This window comes from Electrophorus electricus, chromosome 3 (genome assembly GCF_013358815.1).
Source record: "Electrophorus electricus isolate fEleEle1 chromosome 3, fEleEle1.pri, whole genome shotgun sequence".
In the NCBI taxonomy this organism is placed as follows: domain Eukaryota; kingdom Metazoa; phylum Chordata; class Actinopteri; order Gymnotiformes; family Gymnotidae; genus Electrophorus; species Electrophorus electricus.
The window spans coordinates 23,612,465-23,637,566 of NC_049537.1; the positions used below are offsets into that span (position 1 = coordinate 23,612,465).

General features: G+C 40.0%; 2 protein-coding genes across 4 annotated transcripts; one reads left to right on the top strand and one right to left on the bottom strand.

The window, feature by feature from the left end:
• Positions 1-1,203: 1,203 nt before the first annotated feature.
• On the top strand, positions 1,204-18,789 carry exoc2 (exocyst complex component 2). 2 transcript variants are annotated; one of them, XM_026998969.2, is made up of 28 exons: positions 1,204-1,302; positions 4,404-4,531; positions 5,161-5,337; positions 5,549-5,675; positions 5,988-6,101; positions 6,323-6,447; positions 7,319-7,399; positions 7,988-8,133; positions 8,367-8,448; positions 8,637-8,739; positions 9,153-9,271; positions 10,458-10,571; positions 10,731-10,855; positions 10,951-11,019; positions 11,443-11,600; positions 11,703-11,824; positions 12,211-12,272; positions 12,372-12,452; positions 12,614-12,673; positions 12,953-13,014; positions 13,151-13,217; positions 13,801-13,917; positions 15,193-15,334; positions 15,742-15,797; positions 16,335-16,457; positions 16,566-16,627; positions 16,943-17,002; positions 17,123-18,789. In XM_026998969.2, exons 2-28 carry the CDS (start codon positions 4,414-4,416, stop codon positions 17,214-17,216), a joined length of 2,766 nt encoding a protein of 921 aa, XP_026854770.2. In that variant the 5' UTR covers positions 1,204-1,302; positions 4,404-4,413; the 3' UTR covers positions 17,217-18,789. The 2 variants fall into 2 exon arrangements, with proteins under 2 accessions (XP_026854770.2, XP_026854771.2); XM_026998970.2 differs by lacking the exons at positions 15,742-15,797; positions 16,566-16,627; positions 16,943-17,002; positions 17,123-18,789 and adding an exon at positions 15,867-15,930 and having other exon boundaries at positions 16,335-16,422.
• A 923-nt stretch (positions 18,790-19,712) lies between these two features.
• On the bottom strand, positions 19,713-23,865 carry irf4b (interferon regulatory factor 4b). 2 transcript variants are annotated; one of them, XM_026998990.2, is made up of 9 exons: positions 23,848-23,865; positions 23,479-23,676; positions 23,055-23,241; positions 22,806-22,891; positions 22,600-22,714; positions 22,334-22,441; positions 21,777-22,109; positions 20,883-20,995; positions 19,713-20,649 (listed from the first exon to the last, which is right to left on the bottom strand). In XM_026998990.2, the coding sequence occupies exons 2-9, from the start codon at positions 23,674-23,676 to the stop codon at positions 20,488-20,490; spliced, it is 1,302 nt and encodes a 433-aa protein (XP_026854791.1). In that variant the 5' UTR covers positions 23,848-23,865; the 3' UTR covers positions 19,713-20,487. The 2 variants fall into 2 exon arrangements, with proteins under 2 accessions (XP_026854791.1, XP_026854792.1); XM_026998991.2 differs by lacking the exon at positions 23,848-23,865 and having other exon boundaries at positions 23,409-23,541.
• Between the last annotated feature and the right edge of the window lie 1,237 nt (positions 23,866-25,102).

Consider the following 25,102-nt stretch of genomic DNA (forward strand, 5'->3'; position numbering starts at 1 on the left):
ACTTTAAAAGCAGCACTGTTATATGATGCCACTTGCTCTATAATTCAGGTTGTAAAATGCATGTCCTGCTACATCTGCACTGGTAATCTGTAAGAGCTGTTGTTGTAAAATGGAAGCATCTAGGAGCAACACAGTCTCAGCCACAAAGTGGTAGATCATGCAAATGTACAGAGAAGGACTGCTGGGTTCTGAAGTGCATAGTGCATATAAATTGCTTATTCTCTGTTGCTTCAGTCCTACAGAGTTCCAAACTGCCTCTTCCAGTAACATCAGCACGAGAACAGTGCATTGGGAGCTCGATTCATGGAAAAATGGCTTTCCAAGTCCACTCAGTTGCCGTCTAAGATCACTATGCCACAATTATGCCAAGAATCAGCTGGACAGCTGCACTGGTCTTACTGGTGTAATGCAAATGGATTCTCTGGTATGATAAATCATGCTTCACTGTCTGACAGACTGTTGGACAAATCTGGGTTTGGTGGATGCCAGAAGAATGATAACTCCTGGAATGTGTAGGGTTTGGTGGAAGAGGGATAATAGTCTTGGCTGTTTTTCAAGTTTTGTACAAGGCGCCTTAGTTTCAGTGAAGGGTAATTTTAATGCTACAGTCAACAACGTGATTTTAGACAATTATACGTTTCCAACTTTGTGGAAACAGCTTTGGTAAGGCCCTTTCCTGTTCTAGCATGACTGTGCCCCTGTGCACTTAGCGAGTTCCACTTATGCGGACTGCATGTGCTACCCATTCTGTTTCCCCACTGTACAGATCACACCAGGGAAATACAAAAATTAGCAGTGTGTGGGGTTCCCAGGACAGAGAATTAAAAATGTGCGCATTGGTCAAAGCTATGTAAACTCTGTGAACATCCTCAAACTAATCAGCCTATTCTTCATTCACCGATAATCCGTGATTTAAAATGTCTTTATAAATGATATTTTCTATTTAAATTAATTATATTTATACTTTTATTAAGCACATTTAAAAATATATAATAAAGCACATTTCACATGCAAGGCTGTAAAACAATAACGTGCGCATGAAGTGTTCTATATTTAAAGCTGCCTTGCCTGTTTCAGTTAAGTGGGACATCGTTTCAGTGTAATTTCTCCATTTCTATGGCCCATGTTATAGGTTAAATCCTATTATTATTTTAAAAATAAAAATACCTTGTAGGCTTCGTTTTACAGTCAGCAAAATGCTTGCTAAGGGAGAGGTTAGAAGCCAAACGAACCGGAAGTGTAATTACAGAGGTTAAAAGCAACCACGGGAGTGTGTTCCAGCTAAGGAAAATCACAAATTATGTGAGTTGTTATTAACTAGTAGATAAATGTACACATTTATCTCTGTATATATGAAGCAATCTCTTTATAACTGCATTTAGAAATAAAATGTCTTCTTTCAGGTGCTATGTTAAAATGCTAGCTTGCTAGCTACTTGTTGTTGGTTAGTTAGCTTATCTTGCTAGCTAACGCGTCCCTGAACGGTTGTTAGAGATGTCATTTTTGGTGACGATAACAGGCTAATCTGTTAAACAGACACTATCGCTACTTTTAATAGCATATTGCAATTCTTGTTATTGTGCTAAACACAAATTTTCTTTTCAATCGGAAACTAACAATACCTTTCACACATTTATTTTAGTTAACCAGCTAGCTAGTAGTACCATTAGTAGCTGGATAGCTAACCTAGTTAGGTTAGCTATCTTGTAAACAGATTTCTTTTTTAAACAAACGATTTTTTAAAAACGATTAGGCACTTTATCAGAGCCACCAAACTGCAAGCTAGCTGATCATATTTACCAAATGCCATATTTACCATATTTACCAAATTCTGTATTACCATAAGGTAATTCTTTGTTATGCTTTGAATTCATATGACATCCGCTATAAGACTCTTGGTAGTCTATTTATCTACACTTTCAAATATATGTATATGTCTTGGCTTTCAAATATAAAAACAAGGATATTACACTTTTAGCCAATAGAACATACTGCATTAGTAGTAGAACATACTGCAATAGAACTGGTTACTGCATATTGTTATCGCAATCTTCCGTCCGCCTACTAATGTTAGTACTGCTCGCTACACACACTGTAATAACGTAGCAGATTCACATTATGCCATAGGAACAAGAGTCTTTGTAATTCAGTAGCTTTGTACTGCAGCTGCCCACCCCACCCATTTTGTCAGCTGCATAAATAGACCCTATATACATATACAGTATATATGTATATAGACATTTTATACATATACAGTCTGTGGGTGGTCACCTAGTCAAGCAAAATCACAGCACTAGTACAACAATACTTTCCACTGGTGTCTTTTATGGATTAAGAATTACATTTATTCCTCGAAATGTCAGTTTCCAGTTAATGAGCATATTGAACAAAATTTCACTATTAGTTCCTTAGTAATGTACGTGACCTGGGATCCAAATATAAATACAAAGAAATTGCACAGCTAAGGTTACTGATAAACTGAACATTAAAAAAACTGAAATAGGCCTTCTCCATGCAAGAATCAAAAGAACAGCCCACTTCAGTCTGAAACAATCTATTTCTGCTCCATATCAATTGTTATAACATCAGGCCTACTAGAGGATATATACATTTACATGGAGATATTTACATGGTCCAGTACCATAACCACTGAGCTACAACTGCCCTCAGACATATTCGATTTTGAGATATTGGGATTCAATGACCTGGGGTTATATGTATATAGAATGAGCAGTGAGAATTTGGATAACAGCTGGAGAGATTTAAGTTGGACAGATAATACCCATTTTTAAATTATAAAAAAGTAAAGATATCTTCATCCAGTGATGTGTTTTGAAATGCAGCATGTAAGAACAGGATCTGCTAAGGGAAGGCATGCTAGCTTCCCTTTCTCCCTGATTGCAGTCCAGTGGTTCTGTTGCATTGTAGATAGGTGATTGGTCTTCAGGGATGTGGTTGGAACTCTACATTTCAAGCTATCCTTAGTCAGAGTTATGCTCACACTGATGTTTCCATCTTTTCAAGTTTCAAGTTTGGTTTATTCGTCACATCTTTTACCACAGAATTACATTTATAGCATTTAACAGATGCTCCTATCCAGAGCGACTTACAAAAGTGCTTTGTCATTTATGCATAGAGTACATCCTAGCCAGTTTAGTAGGATGGAGTCCAAGATACCAATGAACTAGAATACTATAGAAATACAGGGATCAATGCTGACGCCTAGAAGTTCAAAATGCATAAGCTCTATCGCAGACAACATTCAGTGCAATAAACTATAAATACTAGAGTTTGTTAGGCAACAAAGGAGCAGTCAACATCAGTGCAATAAACAATACCCTACAATACCTACTAGTTTTATTTAGTTAACATAGGAAGTGGTCAGTAGTCATTTAAATATTCCACAAATAGATGTGTCTTCAGTCTGCATTTGAAGGCTGCAAGGAAATCTGCTGTCCAGACAGCAAGTGGAATCTGAAGCATACACTGGTGTAAAGTCTAAGGTCTGGCAAATCAGTAAAAGTCCAAAATCTTGCTGCATTGGTATGCAGCTTACTCAAAGGTTTCTTGCAGGAGCCGAGCTTGCTAAACCCAGGCTCTGTCACAGTTGGAACCTTTCTCTGGTTTATGCTGTGAATAAGTGAATCTCTGGCCGTTTAGCTAATAGAATTATTGCTGCTGTTAAGGACCTTCACTGCATGTGTGTGGAGATGTAAACCCACTCAAAGTCTGGAATCCCAAAACCCTTAAGTGCTGGCAAGGAAAGGTCATATCCCATGGTGTATGGATGCTCAGATCAAACCACTCTCTCACCAACTGCACCACTCTGTTGTTGTCGTTGTTCCTGCCTTGTAGCATTTTCTGTGACATGTCAACATTTGCAAAAAGAGCTTGAACGTTTGCCAGGGCTACTTTTCTAATGCGCTCCGATTTCAAAGTGAGAGCAGAGGAGCCATGCTGGCACTCCCAGACCACACAGAATTGAAAAGCATGGTCTCCTGTGAGCAGCCACCCTATAACTCCATAACTCTGCTTCCCTGGGTACACATTCCCAAGGACTGGGTAGACTGATTTGTTCTTGTCTGTACTAGTGTCTTCTGCAATACTTTGTAAATGCTGTGGGTATAAGTGTTATATAAGTGTATGTTCTTGCATTTTGAACACCTTTGACAGTGGCCAACTTGCAGTGTTGAGAAGAGTAAAAGATATTTCTATTTATTTATGTTACACCTCCCTGGGCCAAAGACCTCCAGCTCCCAGAGCTAAATATGATGTCTCAAATGCAATACCTGTATCTGATACACAAGGCTGAAATAATCAATAATCATCAGATTATATAAAACCATCTGACTAAAACTCTTGTTTCTTGTTGTCTAATCTTTTCTCTTGCTGCATCTCTCAAGCGTGGGAAGCATGTCTCGTGCCCGACAGCCTCCACTGGTCACTGGCATCTCACCCAATGAGGGCACACCATGGACTAAAGTCACTATCCGTGGGGAAAACCTAGGCTCTGGACCTAATGACCTCTTTGGTAGTACACACACCAAACAGTTCACACATGTGGCACTTGTGGAAAGCAAAATCTCAGTTTGGCAAGAGGATTCTGTGTTAATCCAGTGTCTAAACAAGCATAATCAGTAACAAGAAAACTAGGCCACCTTTTACTTCACAGTATTTTTTATGGAAGTGTCAGTGGTATGAGATGCTTGAAAATATGGAGGCCTAGAATTTGCTTCATTCCCGGTGCCTTAACTCTAAGAAAAGTGCCTCAGTTTCTAATGGTATGCTGTCTTGCATTTTTAACTGATGTGGAAAAGGCCAAAATATTAATGTTCTTTGTTCCTTTTAGTTGTTAGTCACAACCAGCACCAACAGTAAGATCGGGTCCCTAGCATCTCTTGTTTTTGTACATTTTAGCAACGGGGAAGTAGTCACTCACATAAAAAGACCAGTGTTTTCCTTAAGACAATAGGACACTTATAATTTAGGCTCTCTCCCTAAAAACTTTACCATCAGTGAAATTTACTTGTACATGTATTCATTTGACAGTTGCTTTTATCCAAAGCGACTTACAACAGAGGCAAACATGCAAGTATGGTTTTGTCTCACTTATAAACAAATGACTTCCACCTTCTCTTTCTGTGTTCATCACCACCTCAGGTCTGTCTATCTGTGGTCATAACTGTCTGCTGACAGCTGAATGGATGTCGGCCAGCAAGATTGTGTGCCGTGTTGGTCCTGCCAAAGATGACAAGGGCGAGATCATTGTCACAACCAAGAGCGGAGGCCGAGGCACCTCCACTGTGTCCTTCAAACTCCTCAAAGCTGAGAGGATTGGTTAGACAGGAACACTCATACATTTTAGAAATTGTCACATTTATACACATGCTCAGAGTTCAAATTCACTTTAACCCAAATGCATCATAAGATGTAGCATAAATGACTTCCTTGAATCCTGTTTTTTTTTTTTTGTTTTTTTTTTTGTTGTTGTTTTTTTTGTGTGTGTGTGTGTGTGTGTGTGTGTGTGTGTACATGCATGTGTGATTAGGTATTCTGGACCAGTCTGCTGTGTGGGTAGATGAGAGGAATTACTATGACATGAGAACAGATCGGAACAAAGGCATCTCCCCCCTGTCTCTGCGGCCTGCCAACCCACTGGGCATTGACATTGATATGTATGTGAAAAAATGAATAAAATAACTCTGTCTGTGTTCACTTATTTATAAATTGTTGTCACCATACACCAGTAAAAAAATTCTCACTATTGTTTATATGTCCATATATTCTACTGCAGTATAGAAGCTTTTAAATGGAACACATTATTGGGTCATTGTCCTTTTCATAAGCAATGTGCTTTGTGGCAGATTGAAGAATCTGCCTGATCACTAACATGGTTTGATTATTTTCTTTATTATAAAAAGCATGATATGTTAAATTATACAGGTATCTATATAGCAACACATTTTTGTACTATTTGCTTACTCTAGGGCAAAAATTCCTCTGAAAGATTTGGAGAGTATGTTTCCAGGAATGAGTGGAGATTTTACCAGTGAGAATTTTTCTGCCACTTGGTACCTCATTGAGAACCATTCTGGAACCAGGTAAGTCAATGCCACCATTTCTTGAACCACAGAGTTCTCAGGTATGGCCTTATTCATTTGTATTACATACAAATAACTTAACTTATATTAGCCTGACTAATTAACACATTATCTTGACTGACTGACACACAGCAGCCTAACTGACTACCACTAATGATGTCTGGCACATGATCTTTTCTCTGCAAGTTCCATGTGTGCATTTTTCCTGTTCCTTGGGTTAGCTTTGAACAGCTGCGCCTGGCAGTGGGGAATCTGAAGAAGCAGGCAAGCAAGAAGAATGAGGGCAGTCTGGCCTATGTGAAAGGAGGACTCAGCACTTTCTTTGAAGCCCAGGATGCTCTGGCTGGTAAGCATGGAGACACACTCACATGTTCTTTTCTAACTTGTCTTCCTTAAACATGTCTCCACTTGCAGAATTTATTCCACTTATGCAACTTACTCGTGTATGTGTGTTTTTATAAGATTTCTTATCTTTCTGGAATTATAGAAAATGTCAAGTTTGAGTTGTATTTAGCATAGATATCAATGATTGATACAGACAATGTTTTTATATTACTTTACATAAATCTTTATGGTAATTGACATGTAGCTAGGTCATTTTTTCCATTTGTTTATCTTTACTTTTCTCTTTGAATTTTGAATTTTACTGTGTGTGTGAGATTCTTTCATTTGTATATAAAGAAAGAAGTTTTATTAGAAAGAAAACCTGCATATTTTGGCTGTGTGTGTGATCTAGATGAGAGGATCACCAGTCAAGGGAGAAAGAAAGGAGGATCTATTTATAGCTGCTCATATATAAAACAGGCACACTAGCAGGTCATGGTGCATAGTGGGGATGTTTTTGATGAGGTTGCCATTGTGCTGAGAGGAAGTGAGAGCACATTTAAAGGAAGCTGCATAGATTATCAGAGAATATTTCTAAAATTCTGAACATCTGAGTCAAAACACAAAGCAGGGTCACAGGAAACAAACACACAGTATTCCAGGACCTAGGGGCCTGGAGGTTAGCCCTGATGTCACTACTTTCTGTGTGGGTGTATGCTGAGCACCATCTCACCATTGGAATCATATGTGGTAGTTCTAAATTGGAACCCATGGAAAACAGTCTGCTGTTGTATATGTAAGTCATGTGCTTGTGTTTAAAGGGATTGGGGTGTTGGAGAAATATCTTGTTTCTCCATATCTCTCTCTCATTCTCTCTTCCTTTTTCTTATTAGCTATTCATCAGAAACTTGAATCAGATGGCACAGAAAAGGTGGAGGGCTCTATGACCCAGCAATTGGAAAGGATTCTCAACAGTAAGATCAAGAGCAAACTTGCTCCACACACATACAGACATTCCCACAAACCCAGGCTGCTGAGGCACAGACACACACTCCTGAGACCATATGTTAGTGAAAAAGAGTAAGCCACATTCATGTGGGATCCATGAACTTTGTCTTTGCAAATGTGAAAGCATGTTTCTATGGGCTCATGAATTTTTGAGAGCGAAAGAGAGAGACTTCTCCTCCACTGCATGTTAATTTGACTGACGTGATGGCAGGTCAATAAACACGCTCTTTTCCTGCAGCTCATGTAAATAAACCAATCACACTGACAAGCTTTCATCGTTAGCCCCTTCCCCTTCCTCCCTTCGCCTGCCCGTCACTCTCTCAGCCAGTCCTTGACCTGGCATGGGAGAAAATGCGAATAACTTGGCTGACTTGTCTGGTCAGTGTTTTTATTGTGGTTAGGGGGCTTGCTTTGATTAAAAGAATCTGACCCAGTGCAAGCAGCGTAACCACGGCCACCCAGGCAGCAGGATGGAGGCCAGTAGAATGGATTTCATCTTAGTTGGAGTGAAATAGTTCCAACTCTCTTTTTTTGTATGCTGCTCTGCCTCGCAGAAGCGAGCGATACAGCAGACACGCTGTTCCAGGAAGTCCTGGGACGAAAGGACAAAGCCGACTCCACACGCAATGCCCTCAATGTCCTGCAGCGCTTCAAATTCCTCTTTAACCTGCCGCTCAACATTGAGCGCAACATCCAAAAGGTGGCACTCTAAATGCACAGCATACACACACACACACACACACACACACACACCTCTTTTGGGCTTAGATGGACCTTCTTGCAGCGGCTTGTGCTGATACTGGTCAGCATTGTTGATGTGAGAAGAACTTAAATTCTAAAAGAAAATAGCTAATATTATAATGGTGTAGTAATTCTCTAAAACTTTACCACACACACAGGATGCTTCTGTACCATAAAATCTCTCTCTCCTAGGGCGATTATGATGTAGTCATTAACGACTATGAGAAAGCTAAGTCCCTGTTTGGGAACACAGAGGTTCCAGTATTCAAAAAAGGTACATGATCATTAGTAAGCCTTAATAACCATCCAGTGTGAAGTTATTAATTGTATTCATCATTATATAAACACTTTAATAATCTTTTGAAAATTCTCTGGGAAGCATACTGTAATGCCCCAACATGACCAGGCTTCAGTGTGTTAGATGAATGCTAGACCTGTGAGATGATCTGTCTGTTCCCGCAGTGTATGCGGAGGTGGAGACTCGCATCAGAGCTCTAAGGAATCTCCTGCTGGACAAATTACTAGAGACTCCTTCTACCCTCCATGACCAGAAACGCTACATAAGGTGAGCGTGTGTAGATGAGTCTGTTTTCCAACATAGTTGACACTTTGCCTTCTGATCCTCTTAAATTCTAATGGCTTTTTATTATTAATCTTAAGGCATATTATTCAATAACTACTGTGAATTATTTATTAGCTACGTATGAATCTAATTTGGAAGGTATATAGTCACGTGAGTGAGGAATGAAAGTCTGTGCCCACCTGTGGATCCTAGAAATTACATATTGCTGAAACAAACATTGTTTGCACTTAGCTAATCCTGTGTACTGAGCTCCTATATTATTATTGCGTATCACACTTTGAAGAAACAGCATTCCCAACTGGCTTCAAAGAGGAATGATAATAAACTAGACTCGACTTGTCTTGAACAGGTGAGGTGTATGACTGTCTGTGTGTGTGTGTTGGTCTGCTTGGAAGGTACTTGTCAGACCTGCATGCCTCGGGTGATCCTGCATGGCAGTGTATTGTGGCCCAGCACAAGTGGATCCTGCAGCTGATGCAAAACTGTAAAGAAGACTTCATCAAAGAGCAGAGAGGTACACACATACTCATGTCAGAGCCAGCTGAATTCCTCTATCTCTGCATAAAGACCTTCAGCAGCCATATAGTACTCCTGGGTTTGTCCTGGGTGTCTGTGTCCCCTCATCTTTAAACCAGATATTAATCATTTTGAGTGGTTGAGCTGCACTTAAATTTGGGATATTAGAACATCTCCATCCATAGCAGGAGTATCAACTTCAGATCCTGGTGGATTAGAGCATTGCTTGATTAAATTATTTCCTTGTTTTAGCAGGGAAGGGCATGAAACAGGCCTTGGTGATTAACTTAGGGTTTAGTTAAATCAAGTAAAGACTAAGCCCTGAAGTAGTTCTCCTGGACCGGAGTCTAACACCCTTCCTCTAACACCCTGCCCTGTTTAACACCAGGTTCTTGTCAGTAAAATTTTTAAACATATAGATTTTCTTGGTCTGGGACTTAGTCTTGATCTGGGTCCTGCACTTGAAAGTAATGGTCTGGATGTTGGAGCTGAATGGTCTTGATGTAGATCAACACCTTTTATGGCTTTCAGATGTGCTTTGTAATGGTCTTTTGCATGTGATGTCACTAAGTAGACTGTGGGTGTAGGAGTAAGTGGTGTGCCCTTGTGTGTTAGCTTGTGTTTAGACAGAGAGCAGCATATGTGTGGTCTGGTCTCCACATAGAACAGGAAGTTCTCAGTTCCAGAGACAGGCAGGAAGGGGAGCAACCAAGGTTTATCTGAGAGAGAAACAGTAAGATGGAGAGATGTGTAAAGAGGATAAGATGCAGAAATAAATTAAGATAAAAGGAATTGGAGAGGGAGAGAGACAGAGAATGAATTTTGAAGACAGACGACATCTGTATGTAGACATTAGTGGAAATTCTTTTATTAGAGCATAAATGTATGCTTTGATAGGAAGTGTGCATGCACATATGTAAGAGGTGAGCCATGTGTCCGTCTTATGGGTGTTGTATTACATTGTTCTAAGAGCCTCAGAATTTCTTAGCGCCATGTCAAATTGAAGATAAGTCATTTAGCGCCATCTACTGTTGAGAAAAATAGTGTAAACTCTAAATCTCTCTATTTTTTTAAATCTCAGGCCCACTATCTCACATTCATGCTATCTTTGACTCTCAGTTTCTATATCTTCTTCTTTCTCTCTTTTTCTCTCTCTGTCTGCCCCCCTCCCCCCGCTCTCTCAGTGGGTGGTGGAGGGTTGGAATCTGATGGAGAGTCTCGCTCATCAGCTCTGAGCCGGATCAGTCATACAGCATCTCTGAGGAGAGGTAGCAGCTTCCAGACGCCCAGAGACGACTGTGAGAAGCTGTTTTGTAACTTCTCCATGACCTTATATCTACTGTAATGTGTGACAGTGAATAGTTTTGGGATAATGGTGAGATGGTGAGGTTGCTTTAATGCAATACCTATATGCATAAAGTTGAACGGAATTAAATTTGTTTGACCCTCTAACTCAGCCTGGCGCAGTAAGAGCCCTCAGCAGGTGAGGTTCGTGGAGAAGCTGTCGGACGTGGTCATCAGCCAGCTGCCAAACTTCTGGAAACTCTGGATCTCCTATGTGAATGGAAGCCTCTTCAGTGAGGTATGGCATGGACACATATGCAGTTGGGTGACCAGTGTAAAATCTGTGTGGGAGAGGTGAAAGCTCAGTGTACCATGCTGTGTGCTCTGTGACAGACGGGGGAGAAGTCAGCCCAGGTGGAGAAGCTGAGGAAGAATGCCAGGCAGAGACAGAATGACTTCAAGGTGAATACCATTGCTGCAGGCTACTGTGTGTGTGTGTGTCTGTCTGTGTCTCTGTCTCTGTCTGTGTCTGTGTCTGTTTGTCCGTTTGTGTGTGTATGCATGCACGCAATGTTTTAGAGGAAGACGTTACTGGTAGGGATTTTAGAGATGACTCAGTTGCAGGGTGGTAATAGTATTAGTACTGACAGCAGTTTACAGTTATTCACTTGGTCATAGTCCGTTTTAAAAGAATGAGTGTCAAAAAACTTTAAACACATTAAATACAACACATTAATTAATTTCTACTCTTTCTAAAACTTTAGAGATTTTAAAGTTTAATTGATACAAAAATGGTTAAAACATCTGTTAGTACATCTGTTTATATTTATTCATTGATTACTGTTAAATTTGTGAGTGTGTGTGTGTGTGTGTGTGTGTGTGTAGGGCATGATCGAGGAAGTGACCCGACGCTTGGTCCTGCTGGTCCGCGGGGCTCTGTTACCCTCCACTCTCTATGAGGAGGAGCAGCGTCTCTACGGGGGCTGGGACACCAACACTTCTCTGACTGGAGCATGGCTTACACAGATTATACACACTGTCAGGTCAGGGGGTGGGCTAAGGAAGAATGAAATTAGCTATTTCACAAGCTACAGGACAGTCATGTTTAAGTTCTCTCTCTCACTATCTTTCTCCCTCTCTCATAGGCTAAGTCATGAGGCTCTTTCTGCTCTAGAGATTCCTAATGATCTGCTGCAAGTGATTCAGGATTTGCTGCTGGACCTGCGTGTGCACTGCCTGCTGGTTACACTACAGCACACTGCCGAGGGTGAGACAAAGCAAAAGATAGCACCAGGAACGATGGAAGAAATTAACCTTCTGGAAGTCAAGGGAAAATACTATCACCTTACACCTCTTGGGTCTAAAGCCTCCTGGGGATAGTAGAGAGCAGGGTTTAGATCACCAGTCATGAGGCTGTATTCTGATAGTTCTCAACATGAGGCTGTTTAGACACCCTAGCCCTAGAGTACAAGTCACAGATTTAACCAGCACTGAGCTTTGGAAGGCATCAATCATTAAAGTTCTCCCTATTATACAGTCAAAGCATGTCAGTCTATAGACAACACAGCCTGTAGTTGGAGACAGAGAGGGAGGTAAACTGTCAGGTATACCTCCTTAATTGTATATGTAATTAATGGGAATTGTATTGTCCAGATGTAAAGAGGCTTCCTGAGAGAGAAGATTGGATTGTAGACAATGAGGGAATCACATCGCTGGTACTGCATTATTTTTGTTGTTCTGAATGTAATTAAGTATAAAGTAACACAATAAGAGGATGTTCACCGTGTGTGCATGCTTGTGCGTGTGTCTTTCAGCCAGCTCAGTTTGAACATTGTATGGTGCAGATGCTACAGTCCCTTAAGGAGCCCATGGAGTGCAAGCCTGGAGAGGTCAATGTAAGACGCACTGTTCATAACAAGTTTTGTGCAGAGCTAATACACAAGCAAATGATTTTGCCAAACATTGCATCAGTACCACTGTATTGTTGGCTCTTCACATGTGGTGGAAAAGTGAGGGTTTTATTGCACCCCCATCTCTCTGTGTGTGTCATATGTAGATTTTTCAGCTGGAGCTGGCACAGGATCGGGCCTGTGAGCTGTGTGTGGGAATTATGAAGGTACTCTGCATAGGAGAGCAGTCAACACAGGGAGAGCACCTTTTCTCACTAAAGCATCAAAGATTGTGATTTGATCTACAGGGTTTCAATAAAATGTTAGTCATTGGTTGCCAACAGCATGAACATGGAAAGAGTATAAACCCAGCGACCTGCTTTTTTTTTTTTTTTTAAATAGAAAATCCAACTTCGTAGTTCTAGTGTGTCGTACATGCACCAGGGAAGAGTGGGAATTTACCTTTGCATGTGTACATTAGTGACTGATATTTGGATTATTTCTAGGAGTTCATCACCTGTTTGGAGCAACTGAGCACCAAGACTGATGGAGACATTGATACCTCCCAGTAAGTTCACCCTGTAGCAATGTGTGTGCTAAAGAGCTTGTATGGATGCATGTCTGTGTGCGTATGTATTAGCATAACATCGTGTGTGTGTGTGTGTGTGTGTGTGTGTGTGTGTGTGTGTGTGTGTGTGTTTTAGTGCATCAGTGGACCTGGCATCTCCAGATGTCTTTGGAAGCTTTCACGAACACTTTGGTCCATCCCCAGTAAGACTGTCCCTCCTCAACCTCTTGTTTCCTTTCCATTACAGCACTCAGTGTTGCAAATAACATCAACATCACATGTTGAGCATATGAGTTTGGGCAACACAGATTAATGCAGTCTCACATTGTGCTGGCAGCTTTGAGTAGGCATGATGTGTAAGTAGGGTAGAACGAACTGTGCAAACGAGAGAAAAGAAAAGTATGGTTTAATGTAGTCGTCACTGAGAGCATGAGCAGAATAAGAAGTGCTGGTTGCTGGGGCTTCCCCAGCCATGCTCTGAAGGGCTTGCTGGTTTCCCCCTTGCTCTTTGTCACACTGCTTTCACTCACACATTTACTCTTTCATTCTGTTACTCAATCCCACCATGACTCACTTGCTTATAGGATCTAATTTATAACGTATGCTTATCAATGAATTATCTCACACTTCAGCTCTTACTGTATCATACTCCCAAACACCCCCAATGCAAAGGCTGTTCATTAGGATATTACAGGTGTGTTGTGTAGTTAATCAGCTGTTTTGTGTGCGGGTGTGGATGTGCGTCTGCTCACGGACATATATATGTGCATGACTGTTTGTCTGCAGGAACAGCGTTTCCTCATCATTCTCAGTAACTGTCAGTATTTGGAGAGACACACCTTCCTCAACCTTGCTGAGCACCTGGAGAAACATGGCTTCACCACAGCCGAAAAAATCACCAGGGTAAGAGGGCCCATGCTCACTCACACACACACACACACACCTACACATGTGTGGTATAAGGTGTGTGGGTGTATGTATATGTGTGTAAGTGAAAGAAAGGGAGTTAATTTTTTTTTATTGTTCAGTGACTCATGGAAGGGTTTTCAAAGAAGCAAGAGGGTTTTCACATTAAAGGGATGATTGCCATAAAAGTGCTAAGCAGTGACCTTTGTTATATACACACACCATTATCATTTCACAAAGAAATGAGTTGTCGTTCCAGTAAACACAAATGTGTCTTTATGTCTATAGCTGCATCGACCAAGATCTTAGTTAAAATTGAACTTATAGCAGTTACAGCATATTTGTTTTCCTTGAGTGCAAGATAAACATCATGATAGAAAAGATGCAGAGTGCCATGGTTTAAGAATCATGGTTTGCTACTGGTATGTACACTGTTGTACGGGGCTCACATAGCTGTATAAGTCCTTGGAAGGCTAACAGTTGTCTTGCTTGAAAAATCTGTGCTGCAATACATTTTTCTGCCAGTAATAGTTTGACAGGTTGGTTTAAGCAGCATCACTACATGTGAAAAAAATTGGAAGACCAAATTAACTATAAATGTTTGGTACCATGACAACCTACACTTGATTTCTAGATTTCCTTTATCTTCTATTTGATCTTGTTTCGATGCATGCAAACTCATTAACATAGTAGTATTTGAGTCTTAAAGAGGAGCAAGACTATGGGCTACCTCGGTTTGGCATTAACTATAGTAGTCATATGAGCAGACATATAGGTTTGTCATTGAATGGGGTTTGAAAAAGGGTGTTTGTCACATCAACCCACACCCTTAGACGAGACACCAAGTCTATGACTTTAAAGCCTAATAGTTTAACAGTAAACCTTTTTATTATTGACTTTTGGTAAGGCTCATGTTTTGAGACTGTTCGTATGTTAGCAATGAGTGACATGAAAAAAGTCACACTTACTAATAATTACCGTATAAATTTCTCATATAAGTTCTGGTGTTTTCCATGTCTGGAAGATTTCCTTGCAGTTAAGCTTTGTCAGACTGATGGACATGCATGAGTGGATGTTTTACTAATTGTGTGTGTGTGTGTGTGTGTGTGTGTATAAGACAGCCAGAAATATTGCGACCCTGTTTTTTGTAAGAGAGAGTACCATTCAAAGAACACATTATTTAAATGTCAATTTCTAAATGTCACCCTATATCTTTGTGCATGTGTGGTGTGTGCTTCTGTGTGTGTACACACATGCATGGTTTGGTTTTAGGTGAGCGTAGAGGCAGTTCGTCAGTTGGATGAGCATTTGTTTGAGTCATATATTGAGAAGAAGTCGGATCCTATTGTAGGCTCTCTGGAACCAGGAATCTATGCTGGATACTTTGACTGGAAGGACTGCCTACCACCCACAGGTACTGCTGTGCAGATTTATAGTAGGCGGTCGTCTGTTTGTATTATGAAATCACTACATTTACCTTTCTGTTGTCTGTCTTGTTTTGATACTTCAGACACCATTGTGAAAAAAAGAATATGGTACTCAAGAGAATAGTTGGAAAATTTTACACATTCACTCTGCTGTACACACACACTGTTTTCTCTCATGGTGATTTCTCACTTCTGCTTTTTATGTTTTCTTTCATTATAAAATTGTTTTTCATATGGCATAAACTATTATTTAAAATTTAAACTTTAAACATGCAGACACACATTTACCCTCAGGCCTTAGTGAACTTGTGTTAGAGGTGTTTCACTCATAAAACATTTCTTTGTTTCACTAACTCTCCCTCTCTCTTTCACTCTCACTCACTCACATTTTCAGGTGTGCGGAATTATTTAAAGGAGGCTTTGGTCAGCATTATCTCTGTCCATTCTGAAGTAAGCTATGAAACCTCACCATACTCTAAATCTGCCTCAACACTCATTTTGTGACTTTTATCTCTACAGTACTTCACCCTGTTCTGCTATGAATAAGCAAAGGGGTGTGTTTCTGCTTGGCTTTAGTTTCCAGGTATAAGTGTTCAAAGATTCATCTTTTTTTTTCTTTTTTACAAACTAGCAAGATGATGATGGTTCATATGCCAAACCAGTAATAAACCTTATTATAGATCATCAAGCTCAGAAAACATTGTAATATAATTTTTCCCATCCACTGAGTGGAAGCAGTACCACAGGGACACATTTTTCGTAATATAAAATATATGCTTGGCTCATGTTCAGCCAAGCTGCTAGATAAATGTGTGTGATATCTAAATGTTATTTCTGATGGACAAAGATGATATTCACCATTACATCATATTTAAAATAGTTTGAGCTTTCACATTTTTTTCTGTATTTGTTATAGAACAGTGTTCTGCCCTTCTCTTTTCTAAAATCTTTTTTGTTTCTCTCTGTCTCTTGCTTTCTCTTTGCAAGGTGTTCACAGTTTCTAAGGAGTTGGTTCCTCGCATTTTGTCAAAGCTCATTGAAGCTGTGTCTGAAGAGATGAGTCGTCTGATGCAGTGCGTGTCATCCTTCAGCAAGAACGGAGGACTGCAGGTCCTGAAACACGCAGCCACCTGAGGGCATCCTGTAACCAAATGTCTACTTCCATGTTGGTAGCCATTGGAATATGACTTTCATTCTTTTGTTTGCTTTTGGTTTCAGGCACGTCTGGAAATCCTTGCACTAAAGGACGCTGTAGAACCTTACCTGACATCAGAGAGCCAGTGAGAATTCTTTTCACACACACATTTTTCATACATACAAATGTTACTTACAATAACGTAGTTTAACAAAGGCTGAAGGAAGCCACTCTATCTGGTGACTTGAACCCAGGTCTGACAGGAATGTAAATGTGAGCTCTGACCACCAGACCAAAGAGCCAGCTCACTGGCATAGCAGCCAGACCACCCGTTTAACCTTCATAAGTTACACGTAGGCGTAATAATACGTGTAGTTAAGGTAGTGGAATTGCATGTCAGTAAATCAGAACTGCTATTTACGTTTCTGTCTGTGTCTCTGTGTGTCTGTTCTTTGATCAGGGTCAACTTTAAGCAAGCCCTTGAAGCTCTACCACAGCTTCAAAGTGGAGCTGACAAGAAGTGAGCTTGTGCCTTAAACCAACTACCTTTAAACTCTATCTGACTTTTTAGCTCATCCTAAAAGTAGGTCTCTCCTCTCCTCTCCTCTCCTCTCCTCTCCTCTCCTGTCCTCTCACACAGGCTCTTAGAGGAGTTGTTGAATACATTTAAGAGCAGTATGCAGTTTCAGCTCTACTGCTTCCAGCCCTCTTCTGTTCAGCCTGTCAAAAGATAAACCACCATTTGAAGTGTCTGAAGAGAACTACAACAGCCAAGCATTTTAGTTCTATTTTTGTGTGCGTGTGTGTGTTTTTGCTTGGACACAACTGTCAATTATGCTATTGCACTCCAACACTCCGATTACTATATGAAAAATTATTATTAGATGCACTTTGTTGTTACTTTGCCTGGCAGATGAACCACAATGTATATTAAAAGAAACAATACATAAATAAATTGTTGAACGTATTATTTATTAATAGGATACAAGTTTAATGGAGCTTGTTAAATAGCTAAAGAATGCAAAAAATGAGGCTTGTTTCCCAGTTTGATTTGAAAGTCAGAGTCAAGTTATGGTGCTTGAACAAGAATATTTTGTATAACACCACTTTGGTGCTGTGCCCATCCACAGCCCTGATGTAATGACACACACCCTGTCTGGTGTCATATAGAAAGGTACACACCCTGGCCTTCCTCATGTCACTGGATTCATGTATGTATCTGTGTGAAATCGGACTAGATGTGTTTGTTGAACCTTGCATTGAAACAGTATATAACATTTAAGACTGAAGTAGGAAAAAAGTATAGAAAAAAAAAGGTTTGATAAGGTCATTACAAGGACCTTTTAAATGTTTTGTTGATGGTATAATGTCATCAAGATGTACAACTTGATAATTAATTTTGCCATGTTCATGAAAATTAATGTCATTTCTGGTAATTTCCCCTTTCAGTGTGGGATTACAACTTTGAGAGTTTTAAATCGTAATTTACAGATTTTTAAGGAATTGTACATACATTTACAAATTGGAGTTCAGTTGTAGCACCAGAGGTATAAAACTGGGTGAGAAACCCGGTTTGGAAGTGGTGAAATTCTAGTCATGACTATAAAAGCGGTATAACATTGTAGGGAATGCATATCTCTTTTTTTCCCTGTTTATGCTTCAAGATATTTAATTACTGGCAGTGATTGAAACCACAGTTGTTCTTCAAGAAGGCATGTCATGAATTCCCCCCATTACTACAAACCTGGTGTGTTTATGTTTTTGTTCTATAATTAGTTCTACTAACATAACATCCTTCTATTTAAGGGAACAAGTTTAATGGAGGTTGATATCAAAGACACGTGTTGTTTCAGGTAAAACAGTGGGTGGACGACTTAAGGTGTTAAGGGAAGTTGTTATGAATCTGTCTTTCCATTGTATGTAGGCAGAGAGGAAGCTGATCCAAACATGTTTACATCCTTCTGTATGATCCCCAGTTAACAACTGATAGAGGATCAGAGAATAAGGCTTAACTGTATAAAATGGCTATTTTCCCTGTACTTATTATTCTTTTACATTACATAGATTTTTCTCTAGGGAGAACTGAAGAAGTAGAATCTTGACCTCAGTATTCTTCAGTGAGAGTTAAAATATCTCATTTTAAATGTTGTGCAAATCATTTACAAGTTGCAAACCAACTACAGTAGGTTTCTCTGAAGCCTATATAGATTGCCACATATATTCAGAGTTAGCCCCTTTTGATATGCCAAAAAATTTCAAACAATTAGGTGAATGTGTGATAATACTATGAGGAGAAATATATGGATAAATCAAGCAATATGTTGACTGTCCTCATTTTAGTTTCAGTACCATTACTATTTTAAAATAGATAACAAAGCAAGTAGTTTCTGCAGTATTATTATTATTATTATTAATGTTTCAGCTTTATTAGTGGAATGTCTACTTTTTTTTCTTCTAGATAAATACATAATATACCATTCCAAAAGTTTAACACAGCCCATTATATACTTTTGCACACGAATTTCTCCTCAAATTTCCCCCTTTTGAAACTGAATATATCCATATAGCTTAAGAGGTAACTATAATAATAATAAGAGTCATGTACATGGTACATGCTGTTGTACTGGGTGAACTTTTCACAGGTACATTGATAAGATGTCCTGATTTATGCATTTACACCATAATCGTTATCCATGGTGGTTTTCCATGATGGCATAATTTTCTAATAAAATTCCATTCCTGTTTCATATAGCTGTATTTGTATGCTCATTTAGTTTTAGAAGTTTTGAAGTATTACATAACCTGGCCCACAACCAGAAAAAAAAAAATGCATTTCTGAGATCACCCAGAAGAAAGCCAAAGACCAAGACAGACTCCCTCACCTTTACGACAGAACATGATTGAATTAGAGATACACTGGCCTATTTTACAGAAAGATGAAAGTTTGAAATGGGTTGGTGCATTTAAAAATTGCATTTTTTGCTTTGAAATAAAGCTAATAAATAAAGCTATTAGAGAAAAGATTATGTAATAATTTCTTATTTTGAAAATATAGTGAGGTAGAAATTTAAAATTGCAAAGTGTCAGTCAAGTAAAATGCTCAGAAAAGTTACAATAATGAAGGACAGGTACTTATTTTCACCAGTATTTATACTCAGTACAATCTCTGAGACTTTATATGGTTTAGCTATCAAATATGGCTACTTTTCAGTTTATATTTTTCACAGTGGTATTTATTTCTTTTAGACTTTTTTGCTTTTTAAAATTTATTTACAGAAGTGTTAAGAATTGGCTATCTGAATTGTTATTCAGAGTTTTTAAAATGACAACTGGATACACATTTCCTCACTGGGAAAATTTAAATAATCAAAAATAACTCCTCTTCCTGTGTGATGTCATCAGTTTTCAAGTCTGAGACCCATCATCCTGTTTCTCAAAACCACACTTCCCGTGTGCTCATATAGACGCACATATACATATGCTCAAATAACACATTACATACTCCCATGTTCATCATAGCATGGCATGGCATGGCATGGCATGGCATGGCATGTACACTTCACATAAACAAAGCCCTGCTCTGGCTAAAAAGGTTTTTTATAGAAAAATACATTAAACAATAACATGTACTGCAATTAGCAAAGTCTGTATGTAGTAACAGTTACATTTCTTGGCCCAAATATATCACACATACATAGACATACAAAGACAAAAACCAACAAACATCACAATGAAATGTTTCATTACAGCTCCCTGAGATGATACTGAAGAATATAAAGAAAAGGCCAAGTGCTTGTCAGACATACACTGAACATTTCTACAGTTTTCTATCTTGTGTGTCCCTTCTTCAAAACACATGTCAGTATGCTTCTGTGTGTCCTTAAGTAATTCACTGTCTCTCCCATGACACAGGACCCATGGCAGCATACTCAGCATGTTTCCTTTAGTCCTTTGTGACTGCCCTCAATGCTTCAGTTTTCTGGACTCCAAAAGAAACGCTACAGGTTACAGGCCATTACTGTGATGATGGGAAATGACTCTGTGGTAGTCCTGACTGGTGGGAATGGTGTGCTCCGGGGACAGAGGTGAAAGGTTGTGACTGCGGATGTAGTTCATGCTGGTCGGGTGGGTAAGGTAAAGAAGCTGGCGTGTGAACAGGGGTTCAACCTAGAGCATGATGGGAAGAATTTATTTTCACAATATATATTGTATAGACCGTAATCAATGTGGCAGTTTAAACTAGCCTAATGTTGGACCTGCCCCTGAGTGAAAAGAAGCAGGGGGCTGTGGTCTGGAGCTGGTTGAACAACCACTGCCACTGCCAACTCCCAGGTTTCTATTGCTGATGTACAACTGAAAATTTCAGAGAATATGATGAGTCATGATACAGCCCCTGTTACCTGGACTGTGAGGGTCCTCTTTGGTCTCTGAGGCTCTGTGTTCTCCTCCCCAAAGAACAGAAGCACCTGGGGAAAGGGCGGTGGACGCGTATGCAGAGCATAGCTCTGTAACTCTGAGACAAGAAAGACATTACTTACAGTTGGTGAAAAGTGTTGGATGGAAACTTCACAAGAATCCAGAAAAGGGCAAACTCAAGACAAGCAAAATACATAAGAAGCAATGAGTCTAATGAGTCAGAGTCACTGCTCATTAATGGAACATTCTCCATTAATAAAGAGTGTGAGTTCCAACCCCCCCCCAAAAAACAGGACTAAAGGCTCAGCTCATTAATTAGAAGTCCCTCTTACTTTTTTTCCCTACACATTTCCATAAGCTTTCTGACTTAAACTCCTTGTATTATGGAGACATGTGACTTCTGGGGATTCTCATTTGTGCAGTAATCACATCCTGGAAAGTCCTGCGTGCATGTATGCAGATGTACTGTCACCAGACAACCATTGACGTGGTGGGTGGGCGGTTGCTGTAGCTCACAGATAATCTGTGTTGTGGTGTATCCCTCTTGTGCTGTGGTTGTATATTTACTGTAAGTCTCTATGACCTTATTTACTGTAATAATTGACAAATTACATGTTCTCAATAGTTTCCCTGATGGTCTTGTCAACAGAGTTTATTAGTTGTGAATTCACAGAAAGAAAAGATATGCATCTTTTTTCACAAGTATTCACAGAAACCCAGTTCCCATACTACAAAAGAGAGACAGTGGTCCAGATTAATGGATGTATTCACAAGATTTTAACTGACAGACATGTCCAGACCAAGACAGATTACAAATAACTAGATTACTAAATAAATTATGTAAATAAATTGATGATTAATATGATGTTCTGTCTAACCTGTGATGAAGAGTTGGGTATCCAGTAGCTTGCAGCTCTGCTCTCTTTCTAGTTTGTTGACTTTGTTGCCAGGCGATGCATGGCCTCCCTCCCAGTACACCCTGCAGGAGCAGCGGCGACGGGCATACAGCCCATCTGGTGCCACCCAGAGCAGGACACCAAGCTCCAGAGGAGCCCGCTCCACATGTGGAAGCTCAACCAGCTCCGGGCCTTCGTTTGGTCCATAGGGCAATACCTCTCTGCTCACGCCCAGCAGACAGCCTTCTGGACTGTTCACCGTCACCTCTTGTACCATGGCTTCCCTGTAGAACACCACCACCTGGAGACGGTAATCTAACCAGGAAGAGGATGGCAGGAGGTCAGAACACATTTTGAGCTTATGGCATTTTTTTGCTTTATTTTTGAAGGTGTTTAAGTGTTAGCAGTGTGTTTAAAGATGAGTGCTCTTTGAATGGGGAATAAGTATTCCTCATATATAACCTAATAAATTTTAAAATGGTCTATATCGCTAAGATTCAGCTAAGAATGTGTGTTGTTGGGTGGGGGGTGGGGGGTACCTGAAAGAGCCATGGCCTCTGCTGATTTCATGCTGGAGTCTAGTGTCCAGGTAGATGGCAGAGGCTCTGATGCACTGCAGCTATAGAATGAGCCACTGAACTGGTACCCTGAACATAGACAAATTGGCGTGTTTAGCACATATACACACACTGCTCAAAGTATATCAATTTGATTTAAATGTGCATGAGTCAATCATAAATACTTAAATAAGGCATCTTTCAGTATTTTCTCTACATTCTAATTTAACATTAAGACATGTCTATACCTGCATCCCAGCGTGGGGTGTATGGGTTCTGGTTGTAGGGAATTTCGGATATCGGGGTCTTGTCGGAGAGGTAATCCCGCCAGCTCCTCTCTGCTGGAGAAATAAAATTGCACACCTGTGTGCAAAACACAGATTCACTCATGTAAAAACATATTTGTTCACGTAGAAAGAAGCTTAACAAAGTCTGTGGTTATCCTAACTGTCACCTGACTCTGGAGAGGTGTATAGGAGGGATGTAGTGGATAACTGGGTGGGCTTGCATTTGATGGAATGTCTTCCAGTGATCTGGACCCTAGAGTGATTAAACGTGTTTTATGATCATCAGTGTGTCAAAAGAAAACAAGCTTAAATATCGCGATTTTTGATCGTACGAGATACTTCTTTTGAGTAACCTCGTGGGTGCGCGCGCACACACACCAGACAAATTGGCGCGCGTTTGGGAGTGTGTTACTTACCTTTCTTTGCTCCTTCAGGGACGATTCTGTACACTTTGTAAGGATCTGAAATGTCTAGCTGACTCCGCTCCAATAGCTCCTCGAAGTCGTTGCTCTTGTTGAGCGCGCAACGGAGTCGTGTTTTCCACGTCGGTGGGTCTGGTTTGTCGATTCCCTCGCGGTATTTGCCTTTGAACAGAGCCCACGCCTAAAGAAATTGTGTAAATATGAGCCCTTGTGTCTACCCAGGACGGTGCAGCTCAAATCAAGTACACACGACCTTCTTCTGCCAATTACGTCCACGTTCAAAAATGACAAAATTGCATTTAGGTTTTCGCATTATTTAGTTAGGTTTGTAGGGCCCACACTTATTACCAGCTCAGTGGCCTGTCTGTTCATTCTGTTCAGACGTTCTGTCATTTGCTCTCTTGCTCGCGGAGGCTACCTTGAAAAGAGCAGCATCCTCATCTCTGTTGTAATCCTGCTTTCCAGCGTGCTTCCACGGGATTCGAAAGATACTCTTATCGTCGTTCTCCCACACAAGACCGGGGTACTTTCCGGTGTCCACCTGCTCGATGAGCCACTGGCGCAGCTTTCCGTTACCCGAGCTCCCTGCCATCGCACGCTCTCCATCAGAGCACATCTAGCAAGAAAGTTAATCAAGGACAGTTCCCGTCAAGAAGAGGTATGAATGAATATATCCAAGACGTCCAAACGAACAGCAGGAGTCTCTGTTCTTTAGTTTAATTTGGTATGAGGTTAAACAAAATATAACTATACGCAAATTTCTGAAAGTATAGGGGCGCATCCTTACCTCGTTGAAGCTTTCAGGTTTTGGTATGTGTCACTGAGGGGATGAAGTTCAGCTTTCGACCGCGACTTTTCTTAAATCGTTTGCATTAGGAGGGGCGGGGCGAACTCGTGTTCATCTCAGAGGACCGTGCCACCTGTATCTCGTGTATGATTTATTTTCCGAAGTCCGCAAGTTCACACGGACGTCCCGTAAACAAACTCGCGGGGGAAAATCACGTTGCCATTAAGCCCACGCGCGACGCGAGTGGGACTTTTGATCGTTTTCAAAATAGCATTTTATTTCTTTGAAGTCACAGCCAAGTTATTGTCAGTAGGGAATAACTATTTTTAAATGAACTGCATTTTAGGGTTCATAATTAATACTTTAAGCGTCATTAGTGAATTATTAGTACTGTGTAAACTAAGCACACTATTTTTGAAATTTGAGAAATTGTAGCAACAAAGCTAGGTTAACCTTGTTTACCAATATTTGTTGATCAGTCTTATTCGGACACTTAAACTCCTAAAGTCGTGTACAAAATGATTTAACCCTTCCAAGAAAACTCCAGTCTAATTCACAGACTACTTGAACAGGTAGCCTACACTGTTTAGCCAGGTATGTATTTGCTTATTTTACTCTGAGGTAGATCATTGCAAATGTTTGTGTTTGGATGGAAATGCTAGAAGCCATAACGAATATCAACGGATAAGACTAAAGCCCTTTCATAGCCCGCTCAGACTGGGTAGACTTGGCGGCGGGCAAGATCAGTTAAGTTTGTTACCTAAACATTAACTATACATACAATAACACATTTTAATTTATAAAGTCTAATCTCACACGTATCATAAAGTCAAGCCACGATCATCTCACCATTTCACCATCATACACTATTACCATTCCCGGTTATCTTAATAAGGTTATATAGCGTCATCCTCTGGACGCGGCGAAAAAACACGAAAAAGTCAATTTTTGTAACGCTTTTGCAATTTATTGTATATTGAATATTTGTTATGAAATTTGTGGGCATAATTGCACATATGTACTTTATTATCGCGTAGTTCAATATAGATTCGTTAGGGCTTTTTGTTTGGCGGTTTGTTTAACGTCTTTTCTGGACCATATGCGTATGCAAATAAGTACCAGACAGATGAGTACCCTATCTATGGGATTCTATGATATATCGCAGATACTGAGATGTCTAAGTGCTCCATAAAGCGAACCCTATAGTCATACCCTGGTCGACAAGACGCATAGACTCGCGGTTTGGGAGTAATTA

What these genes read in the sequence shown, in the direction of transcription:
- exoc2 (XM_026998969.2), top strand. Translation starts at nt 4,414, where the DNA reads ATGTCTCGTGCCCGACAGCCTCCACTGGTCACTGGCATCTCACCCAAT. An exon ending in GACCAGAAACGCTACATAAG is followed by an intron (nt 8,740 to 9,152) that starts GTGAGCGTGTGT and finishes TCTGCTTGGAAG; the next exon opens with GTACTTGTCAGACCTGCATG. An exon ending in CTTCATCAAAGAGCAGAGAG is followed by an intron (nt 9,272 to 10,457) that starts GTACACACATAC and finishes CCGCTCTCTCAG; the next exon opens with TGGGTGGTGGAGGGTTGGAA.
- irf4b (XM_026998990.2), bottom strand. Translation starts at nt 23,676, where the DNA reads ATGTGCTCTGATGGAGAGCGTGCGATGGCAGGGAGCTCGGGTAACGGA. An exon ending in TACCCAACTCTTCATCACAG is followed by an intron (nt 20,996 to 21,776) that starts GTTAGACAGAAC and finishes TTCTTGTCTCAG; the next exon opens with AGTTACAGAGCTATGCTCTG. An exon ending in AGAGGACCCTCACAGTCCAG is followed by an intron (nt 20,650 to 20,882) that starts GTAACAGGGGCT and finishes ATCATGCTCTAG; the next exon opens with GTTGAACCCCTGTTCACACG.